Source organism: Lottia gigantea (genome assembly GCF_000327385.1).
Source record: "Lottia gigantea unplaced genomic scaffold LOTGIsca_25, whole genome shotgun sequence".
NCBI lineage: Eukaryota > Metazoa > Mollusca > Gastropoda > Lottiidae > Lottia > Lottia gigantea.
The window spans coordinates 1,802,796-1,813,719 of NW_008708752.1; the positions used below are offsets into that span (position 1 = coordinate 1,802,796).

At 36.7% G+C, this 10,924-nt stretch overlaps 4 protein-coding genes across 4 annotated transcripts in view; 3 read left to right on the forward strand and 1 right to left on the reverse strand.

Annotated features, from left to right (window-relative positions):
* LOTGIDRAFT_160570 (hypothetical protein) overlaps nt 1-1,157 on the forward strand; it is a gene marked incomplete at both ends in the record, with an annotated part of 1,472 nt that extends 315 nt beyond the window's left edge. Inside the window, one exon of the mRNA XM_009055690.1 lies at nt 924-1,157. Within this exon, the coding sequence (XP_009053938.1) occupies nt 924-1,157 (234 nt within the window). The remainder of the gene's footprint in view (nt 1-923) is intronic.
* Nucleotides 1,158-1,344: 187 nt separating this feature from the next.
* LOTGIDRAFT_203866 (hypothetical protein) lies at nt 1,345-3,413 on the reverse strand. The gene is made up of 3 exons (XM_009055691.1): nt 3,350-3,413; nt 2,726-3,190; nt 1,345-2,522 (listed from the first exon to the last, which is right to left on the reverse strand). The coding sequence occupies exons 1-3, from the start codon at nt 3,404-3,406 to the stop codon at nt 1,707-1,709; spliced, it is 1,338 nt and encodes a 445-aa protein (XP_009053939.1). The 5' UTR covers nt 3,407-3,413; the 3' UTR covers nt 1,345-1,706.
* Nucleotides 3,414-4,874: 1,461 nt separating this feature from the next.
* On the forward strand, nt 4,875-5,516 carry LOTGIDRAFT_160580 (hypothetical protein; the record flags this gene model as incomplete). The annotated part of the gene is made up of 3 exons (XM_009055692.1): nt 4,875-4,895; nt 4,943-5,027; nt 5,203-5,516. The coding sequence occupies 3 exons, from the start codon at nt 4,875-4,877 to the stop codon at nt 5,514-5,516; spliced, it is 420 nt and encodes a 139-aa protein (XP_009053940.1).
* A 2,917-nt stretch (nt 5,517-8,433) lies between these two features.
* LOTGIDRAFT_160581 (hypothetical protein) overlaps nt 8,434-10,924 on the forward strand; it is a gene marked incomplete at both ends in the record, with an annotated part of 6,432 nt that continues 3,941 nt past the window's right edge. The window contains one exon of the mRNA XM_009055693.1: nt 8,434-8,755. Coding sequence (XP_009053941.1) covers nt 8,434-8,755 — 322 coding nt within the window. The remainder of the gene's footprint in view (nt 8,756-10,924) is intronic.

A 10,924-nucleotide genomic window follows, 5' to 3' on the forward strand; every position in this document is an offset into this window, starting at 1 on the left:
ATGCTGTGTTTGGGATGTGCAATACGAATTGGCATGTTTTCATATTAGACAATTCACTTAGTAAAAAACAATTTTCAAAATAAGTTGGTATCGTTTCTTTTGGACACTAGTTTATGTTGTAGGTGATAATGTTGGGCTGGTAGTATATAGGTGATGTTGTTGGATTGGTAGTATAGTATGTTGTATGTGATGTTGTTGGGCTGGTAGTATATAGGTGATGTTGTTGGACTGGTAGTATAATATGTCGTTGGTGATGTTGTTGGGCTGGTAGTATATAGGTGATGTTGTTGGACTAGTAGTATAATATGTTGTAGGTGATGTTGTTGGACTGGTAGTATAATATGTTGTAGGCGATGTTGTCGGACTGGTAGGTGATGTTGTTGGACTGGTAGTATATAGGTGATGTTGTTGGACTGGTAGTATTATATGTTGTTGGTGATGTTGTTGGACTGGTAGTATATAGGTGATGTTGTTGGACTGGTAGTATTATATGTTGTATGTGATGTTGTTGGACTGGTAGTATAATATGTTGTAGGCAATGTTGTCGGACTGGTAGTATAATATGTTGTAGGTGATGTTGTTGGACTGGTAGTATATAGGTGATGTTGTTGGACAGGTAGTATTATATGTTGTTGGCGATGTTGTTGGACTAGTAGTATTATATGTTGTAGGTGATGTTGTTGGGCTAGTAGTATAAGATGTTGTAGGTGATGTTGTTGGACTGGTAGTATATAGGTGATGTTGGACTGGTAGTATATAAGTGATGTTGTTGGTGATGTTGTTGGGCTGGTAGTATATAAGTGATGTTGTTGGACTGGTAGTATAATATGTTGTAGGTGATGTTGTTGGACTGGTAGTATTATATGTTGTAGGTGATGTTGTTGGGCTGGTAGTATAAGATGTCGCTGGACTTAAATTTGGAGGTAGTAACGGACGTGTGGCAAGAGAAGTGTTTGGTAGTACAGGATGTTGTTGGACGGATAGTGGGGAATGCCGACAAACTGGTTGTAGGGGATGTTGTTGGACTGGAAGGCGGAGATGATGTCGGATTGGTGGTAGTGGATATTGTTGAACTGGTAGAGGGTGGTGTTATTGGACAGGTAAAGGGCGACGTTGTTGGACTGGTAGTAAACGATATTGTTGGACTAGTGTTATGAGAGATTGTTGGGCTGGTATTAGGTGATGTTGTTGGATTAGTATTATAAGAGGTTGTTGGGCTGATAGGAGGAGGTGTTGTATGACTGGTAGAGATTTGGAAATAGATTCGGAATATCGATGATGGCGGACATAAAAAATTTCCCCATGGATGCCAAAGTTGCACCCAGTGGATATGTGTATAGAACTTTCTGAAGTTGAAACCAATAAAACATAGCAAACACTTCAAACCAACAATCATTAAAATCTAGTGTTTGGCTACTATAACTAGTCGACTTAGATTTTGCATCTTTCAGAGCCATTTACGTGTACTTCATAGTGACCCGAAGTATAATTAAATGAAATGTGTATACTACTCTATATGCACTTTCTTAGGCTGGCGAATACGGACGAAGTCAATTAGTGTGCAATAAGGTTTTACTCGCGCAGAGACTTTTTGAGATACAAAGAGATAAATACAGCTCTGTCTGGCTTTATTATGTTCATTTATTAACATATAACAATTAAATGAAATAGAATAAATAGTTTCAGCTTCGTTTAATATCTCCAATTTAAGCATCTTCTTGTTCTTCTTCTTCATCAAATTCTCCCTCCTCTTCAGCTGTAGCATCCTGGTACTGTTGATATTCAGATACCAGATCATTCATATTAGATTCAGCTTCAGTAAATTCCATCTCATCCATACCTTCACCAGTATACCAATGGAGGAAAGCCTTTCGTCTGAACATAGCAGTAAACTGTTCAGAGATTCTTTTAAATAGTTCTTGGATAGCTGTGGTGTTTCCAATAAATGTCCCTGACATCTTCAGACCCCTTGGTGGAATATCACAAACAGCGGTCTTAACATTGTTAGGAATCCATTCAACAAAGTAGCTGCTGTTCTTGTTCTGGACGTTCAACATCTGTTCATCAACCTCCTTCATAGACATACGACCTCTGAACATAGCTGCTACTGTTAGATAACGACCATGACGCGGATCACAGGCAGCCATCATGTTCTTTGCGTCAAACATCTGTTGGGTAAGTTCGGGTACAGTGAGAGCCCGGTATTGTTGGGAACCTCGGGAGGTGAGAGGAGCAAAACCTGGCATAAAGAAATGAAGACGAGGGAATGGTACCATGTTGACTGCAAGTTTCCTCAGGTCAGAATTGAGTTGACCAGGGAATCGGAGACAGGTGGTCACTCCGGACATGGTAGCTGATACCAGATGGTTAAGATCTCCGTAAGTAGGTGTGGTCAATTTAAGGGTGCGGAAACAGATATCATATAGAGCCTCATTATCAATGCAGTAGGTCTCATCTGTATTTTCTACCAGTTGATGAACTGAGAGGGTGGCGTTGTAAGGTTCAACAACTGTATCAGATACCTGCAATTATAAAGAACAATATATTAAGGGAGATCCTGAAGTAATGTAGGCCAAAGTAATATAGGGCTACTGTTAAAATAGCTTTTTCTGAATAATGAAAGAAAAGATTATCTTGCATTTCTTGTAATTTTGTTCTTCGGAATTCATAGCTAAAATGGAATATAATCACCCTAATTAATTAAAACGAATAAACGCGGACCTACCTTTGGTGAAGGACAAACAGAGAAGGTGTTCATGATTCTATCCGGATATTCTTCACGAATTTTACTGATCAGAAGAGTGCCCATACCAGAACCAGTTCCACCACCCAGAGAATGGGTCAACTGGAATCCTTGTAGACAGTCGCAACTTTCAGCTTCTTTGCGAACCACATCAAGAACGGAATCTACCAATTCAGCACCCTCTGTATAATGACCTTTAGCCCAGTTATTGCCGGCACCACTCTGGCCAAAGACAAAGTTGTCTGGACGGAAGATCTGGCCAAATGGTCCCGATCGTACAGAATCCATGGTACCAGGTTCCAAGTCGACGAGAACAGCTCTGGGTACATATTTACCACCGGTTGCTTCATTATAATAAACGTTGATTCTCTCCAATTGAAGATCTGAATCACCGTGGTAAGTTCCAGTTGGGTCAATACCATGTTCATCAGAGATCACTTCCCAGAACTGAAAGACAAGAAATTTTGGATTATTAGTAATAATTGTATGAAGGTTCAGCGAAACAGATGAACATTTAGTAAGCTAGTAGTTGAGCTCAAAGACGATATAGGATTATTTCAAAGAGAAAGGTTATGAGCTATGTTACAAAATGTTAAAAATTATTACCTTAGCTCCGATTTGGTTACCACATTGGCCAGTTTGCATATGAACGATTTCTCTCATTTTGATCTTGGTAGTAAAGTGAGGTAAAAAGGGTTAATATATGAAACGGTATCAAGTAATAAGAAAGGAATGATAATATTTTGGTTTAAGGTTAGGTATTTTATAGTACTTTATTGTTTACTAAACCATAGTTACTGTTTATTATTATCACTGCGGTAGATTGTCGCGGATTAACGGATTATATCATTACAAGATAATTATGTTGTTCACAGATCTGCTCTTGACAATATTGACGACCGACTTTGATACTTAAATGGGTTCATGGCGACTTTAAGACCATCGAAATCTAGGCGAAACTGGAGTTTCAATTGATTATTAATCCCGCTTAATATAACTTGAAATGAAATTAACGTTTTATACAATTTTGTTGTATGCTTTTAGAACACTGATGGTACATTTCCTGAGTGATTTACATTTTCAGTAAAACCTGTATGTTTGCACTATTTCTGGAACTTTACTTTAAATGGAATAATATGTTTACAAGATTGTTTATTTTTATCAGAAGCTAGAGAATCAAATTATCATTATTTAACTGTGTTAAATCAAGATGGCAGCTGCGTGAATTGCACCACAACAAAAGAGTTTGATATTGACAATTGAAACTAGGTTGCTATAGTTACAGAGACATATTTGACAGTCCATAAGAAAACGAAATGGATTTCATTATAAATAAACATCATAACAAAATGCTGTGCCAGACAAAAGAAACCTAGAAACTTGACGATATTGGGCTTCAAGATACACGAATTCATTAATGAATATTATTGTACGTGACTATGACATCTTCGCAATGTCAAACTATTACGAACTTCACCTTCTAACTTGCCTGCAATAGTTACCTTCTTTCTATCACGGAATGCAGCGATTTGGTAGGATTGTACGCCAGCCAATCACAGCTCTCGACAGAAGAACTGTGGATTTGATGGTTACAAGTTCTTAGACTTTCTGATTGGCTGTATTCGTTAGCATACAATCCAACCAAATGGCTAGATGCAGTACGTAATAACTTGACAATAACTTGGCAGGTCGCTCCCGGCCTGGTTTTGCACCCCCCCCCCCTTTCAACGCTTTTTATCATTTTAGACAGTGAAAGAATGATAATTTTGTGGCACCTGCTCGGTCCCCTCACCTGGTATTTCTAACACCACTGTTTTATATATGCTAAGCGGAAACGTACAAAATTTGCTCTCTTCGTATTTTTTAGACAACTTAAGACTAATTAAATCCCTTCTCAAGTGATTTAAAGTAGAAACAATTCTTTATATCGATAGAAAAACTTTCTTAGTTTTTCTTTTAATCCCGTTCCATTTTGTCTTCGTTTGTAAATTGATATCATGATCAAGGCCATTAGTCGAGGTATAGTATCTGATATGTGAACTACATCCTGGTTCCTTACAGCCGAGGGTGGCCCTACTTAGAAATAGATTTAAAATAATTAGTAAATTGAATAATAAATGTTGAGAGAAAAATGAGTGATGGTTTTAATCAGGTTATTTAATTCAATTGGATGTTGTAATAATATATATTATAAACTAGTGTATAAATACAGTCAGTATTGAAGGTAAAAATATCACAAATCTTCTGTTCTTCAAACTATCAACATCACAACCAGCCGACACTAGTAAGTTGATATAATAATTTTAATGAATACATTTTGGTATTTGGCTGCGCAAACTGATTCTAGTTGTGTCAATGCAGATTTATTTGTAGTTCAAACGTGTTATCGGGCAGTCATACTTTATATCATGTATTTGGTTCAAATTGTAGATAATGATTTTATTCCTTTTCATTTTCAGAATTCAAGATGAACACCCTCTTTACCATCGCCTTATGTTTGACCTTCGCCGCTACCACCCTTGCTTTTAATCCAATGATTGGCGGTATGGGTATGATGGGTGGTATGGGTATGATGGGAGGTATGGGTATGATGGACCCCTACATGATGGGTATGGGAGGACTTGGTATGATGGGAGGTATGGGAGGACTTGGGATGATGGGAGGTATGGGAGGTATGGGTATGATGGGTGGTATGTACAACCCAATGATGATGGGTTATGGTGGACTCGGTATGCTCGGTGGAATGGGCGGATACGGTATGATGGGCAAATAAGGTACGTACTGCTATGATATAACTCAAATGTGATCAATTAAACAATCAACACGCGTCTATATACGATTTGTTTGTAAATAAAATCACACACGTTACGCACGAATATACGGGCAACCTCTCATTCTTCATACTAAGTTATTTGGATAAAGAGAACATTGACTTATCTGATTATCATCAAGCGGTGTGGTTTAATCGACGATGTATATTAACCTTACCATTGATATATTTATTTTTTTATTTCAGATAACAGTGCTCTATTTAAGAACTTTGTAATATTTGTTACATACATACATGTATTAAATTTATATTTTTTACAATTATTTGTGTTTTACATTCAAACCTTTAAATGCGGCCAATTGTCGCCCCTCTCCTTCCAACCACATTTCTTGTAGATTAGATGGATTTATTGCCCTTATTAAAGGCCATAGTTCGCCATTTTCGGGAGTTGAATTAAATGTAAATATTCATCTGAACTACTAAAAATGCATGAAAATCTCATAATTCCATCCAATCGATTTCACATATATAACGGAGTCTCATGAAAAGACGAGTCGTCATTTTAACTTTCAAACTCAGATATTTCTGGACACACACTAAAAGGCTAAAAAGGCTAAACTTTGGACAATGAGCATTATTAGTTTAGAGACTAAGGTACGAATGGTTAAACGGATGGCGAATCTATCCCTTTAAAAACGAACCAAATTGGTAGCTTGTAATCTCGATAGAAGCTTCATATTCTATCCGAATCTTGTGAATCTTGGTCTGAATGGGAATTTTATGAGATCTGAGAAGATCAAAATGGGCAATAATTCGATGAAAAGTTCTTGAGTTAAAAAAAATGTGTAGATTTTGGCTTGAAGACGCGGTGGAAGTTAATATCCAATTTTGATGAAAGTTTGTATTCACCAAACGGTCTACCCTGAAAGTTCCTCTAGCACTATATTTATCACGGTTTTGAATGACAGTCATTTTTTGTCATTATTGCGTCCAGATTCTGACGTGGTCGAGTGAAAGGGAATTTATATCATCTCATTTGTCACATACTTTGATACATATTTCATAGGGACAATCATGTTGAAGGCGCCACCTGATGCAGGTCGTTATAATGCTGTTTAGATGGTCGAATCTATTGTGTTTTATTTCTGAATAATGAATATGTATTTTGTGCATGAGAATGAGAACTGAAGTTTTCTGTGAAAATAAGATCTATACCTCATATTGAATTACAAGAGCCATTTATTGTGGCCAATAAAAAGTACCAGTTAGTTTGCGTACAGCTTTGACGAAATGGGGCCTGAAATATTACCCTATTTTCTTCGTAAATGACCTAGATTGCAAACAGTGTATCCTAAAAGTTCTGCTTGCGCTTTGCAACATATCACATAAATAAATGACAGACATTATTTACCGGAACTATGTAAGAATTGTCAATTTATCACGTGCTTCTGGTTAATTATATATCAGAGGCTGGTCGTTCAGGTCTACGAACATTTGTAAACAAAGACAATGAAGTGGTCGCATTGAAAATCACGTGGTTTACATACTAAATTGAAACACGATGAATATATGTAAAAATTGATAAGTTTTGACATTTTGAAACATTATTATGTTAAGAGCATTATTTTCTATTTTGGCATTATATATATATGATCAAAAACACAGAGATCGTAGTACGTACCTGATTTGCCAATCATACTGTATCCGCCCATTCCACCGAGCATACCGCCCATCATAGCGTATCAGCCCATTCCACTGAGCATATCACCCATCATACCGTATCCACCCATTCCAACGAACATACCACCCATCATACCGTATCTGCCCATTCCACCGAGCATACCGCCCATCATACTGCATCCGCCCATTCCACCGAGCATACCAACCATCATACCGTATCCCGCCATTCCACCGAGCATACCGCCCATTATACCGTATCCACCAATACCACCGAGCATGTCTGCAATTCAAATTTGACGCCATTTAACTCAAGGGCAACAGTTCAGAAACTTTTATAGTCTATAGTGTCCTCAAGAAATGTGGTCGGACAGAATGACGAACAAGGATGGTGGCGTTATATGCCAACAATAACATATGGGGATAAAAAAAACAAATAAATATATTTTGTGGTCCCTCCACGGCCCCTTTACTTGGTGTTTACTAGAAACGCCACTGTTTGATATGTACTAAGCGGAAACGCTGAAAAAAAAAACTGTCTATGTATAAAGACTGCTTAAGATTATTTGAAATCCCCTCCCAAGTGATTTAAAGTAGAACAACAATTCTTTACAATGAGACTCAAACTTTCTTAGCTTTTATTTTAATTTCCCTATGTTTTGTCTTCGTTTTGTAAATTGACATCATGATCAAGGCCATTGATCGTCATATAGTATCTGATATGTGAACTACATCCTGGTTCCTTACAGCCGAGGGTGACCCTACTTAGAAATAGATTTAGAATAATTAGTAAATTGAATAATAAATAATTGTTGAGAGAAAAATGAGTGATGGTTTTAATCAGGTTATTCAATTCAATTGGATGTTGTAATAATATATATTATAAACTAGTGTATAAATACAGTCAGTATTGAAGGTAAAAATATCACAAATCTTCTGTTCTTCAAACTATCAACATCACAACCAGCCGAAACTAGTAAGTTGATATAATAATTTTAATGAATACATTTTGGTATTTGGCTGTTGATATAATAATTTTAATGAATACATTTTGGTATTTGGTTGTTGATATAATAATTTTAATAAATACATTTTGGTATTTGGCTGCGCAAACTGATTCTAGTTGTGTCAATGCAGATTTGTTTGTAGTTCAAACGTGTTATCCGGCAGTCATACTTTATATCATGTATTTGGTTCAAATTGTAGATAATGATTTTATTCTTTTTCATTTCCAGAATTCAAGATGAACACCCTCTTTACCATCGCCTTATGTTTGACCTTCGCCGCCACCACCCTTGCTTTTAATCCAATGATGGGCGGTATGGGTATGATGGGTGGTATGGGTATGATGGGAGGTATGGGTATGATGGACCCCTACATGATGGGTATGGGAGGACTTGGTATGATGGGAGGTATGGGGGGACTTGGTATAGGTATGGGAGGTATGGGTATGATGGGTGGTATGTACAACCCAATGATGATGGGTTATGGTGGACTCGGTATGCTCGGTGGAATGGGCGGATACGGTATGATGGGCGGTATGCTCGGTGGAATGGGCGGATACGGTATGATGGGAAAATAAGGTACGTACTGCAGCACGTGTCTATATACGATTTGATTTGTAAATAAAATCACACACGTTACGCACGAATATACGGGCAACCTCTCATTCTTCATACTAAGTTATTTGGATAAAGAGAACATTGACTTATCTGATTATCATCAAGGGGGCGTGGTTTAATCGACGATGTATATTAACCTTACCATTGATATATTTATTTTTTTATTTCAGATAACAGTGCTCTATTCAAGAACCTTGTAATATTTGTTACATACATACATGTATTAAATTTATATTTTCTACAATTATTTGTTTTTTACATTCAAACCTTTAAATGTGGCCAATTGCCGCCCCCTCTCCTTCCAACCACATTTCTTGTAGATTAGATGGATTTATTGCCCTTGACTTATTAAAGGCCATAGTTCGCCATTTTCGGGAGTTGAATTAGATGTAAATATTCTTCAGAGCTACTAAAAATGCATGGAAATCTCATAATCCCATCCAATCGATTTCACATATACAATGGAGTCTCATGTAAAGATGAGTCGTCATTTTAACTTTCTGGACACTCACTGATTTGAAGGCTAAAATTTGGACAACGCGCATTATTAGTTTAGCTAAAATCCCGTTTCTAAGACAAATGTACAGATGGTTAAACGGATGGCGAATCTATTCCTTTAAAAACGAACCAAATTGGTAGCTTGTAGTCTCGATTAAAGCTTCACTTTTAATCCGAATCTTGTGAATCTTGATCTGAATGGGTATGTTATGAGATCTGAGAAGTTCGAAATGGGCAATAGTTCGATGAAAGTTCCTGAGTTATTGTCCTTGACTTAAAAAAAATGTGTAGATTTCGGCTTGAAGACGCGGTGGAAGTTGATATTCAATTTTGATGAAAGTTGGATTTCATCAAACGGTCTACCCTATAAGTTCCTCTAGCACTATATTTATCACAGTTTTGAATGACAGTCATTTTTTGTCAGTATTGCGTCCAGATTCTGACGTGGTCGAGTGAAAGGGAATTTATATCATCTCATTTGTCACATATTTTGATAGATATTTCAATCATATTGCAATCATGTTGAAGGCGCCACCCGATGCAGGTCGTTTTATGCTGTTTAGATGGTCGAATCTATTGTGTTTTATTTCTGAATAATGAATATGTATTTTGTGCATGAGAATTAGAACTGAAGTTTCGAATATTGAATATATATTGAATTACAAGAGCAATTTATTGTGGCCAATAAACAGTACCACTTTGTTTGTGCACAGCTTCGGGGTTTGGAATGACCCGATTCTACCTCAGTTGCAAACGGTGTACCGTAAAAGTTCTGTTAGCGCTTTACAACATATCACACAAATGAATGGCAGACATTATTTACCGGAACTATGTCAGTATTGTCACGTTATCACCTGATTAATTATATATCAGAGGCTGGTCGTTCAGGACTACTAGCATTTGTCAGCAAAGCTAATTAAAAAAAAACTTCGTAGGATAAGGATCCAAAATGATAATAAAATATATCATTGTTAAACCGATCATTACATTAAAATTAGAATACAAAATTTTGAGTCAGAATTATCCCCTGAAAGCTAGTATTCGATATTCAGGTCACAATATTACTATCACTTAACAAATAATTGTGAAAAGCCGGATATAAAGTTTATCGCCCAAGAAGACACAATGAAATTCACCATTCATTACCGAGAAACTGCCGAGAAATGTCGAATGTCTAGGTTGCTGTATCTAACTGATTGTAAATCCACATCCGTCGTGTGTCAGACAGCATGAATTAAAACTAAAGCTTCCCTGTGCATTTATATTTCAGTTATTTTGGTCATTGCCTCAGATATGTTCAAATTCGACACAGCGATAAATTTAACAATAACGGATAACAAAATCAAACATAAACTGAAATTACTTGTGGGGGTTGTCATGCATGGTTATATTCATTCGGCAACTCTCGACAGTTTCCGTAAAGCTTAATTTAACTCGGATATGAATGTAACGAATCACTATGTCTCCTGTGTCTTCTATCATTACTTTGACGTTCACCAGTAGTCTGTCACTTCATCGGAATACTGCCATTGTTTTAGAACCATTGAGTGATAATTCTGCCACTTACTTATTAACTCAATACAATTTTAAAATATAGAAATATAAAGTTAATTC

Coding starts and splice junctions, on each gene's coding strand:
- LOTGIDRAFT_203866 (XM_009055691.1), bottom strand. CDS start 3,406: ATGAGAGAAATCGTTCATATGCAAACTGGCCAATGTGGTAACCAAATC. Junction 3,191..3,349: donor GTAACCAAATCGGAGCTAAG/GTAATAATTTTT, acceptor CTTGTCTTTCAG/TTCTGGGAAGTGATCTCTGA. Junction 2,523..2,725: donor CTGTTTGTCCTTCACCAAAG/GTAGGTCCGCGT, acceptor TTATAATTGCAG/GTATCTGATACAGTTGTTGA.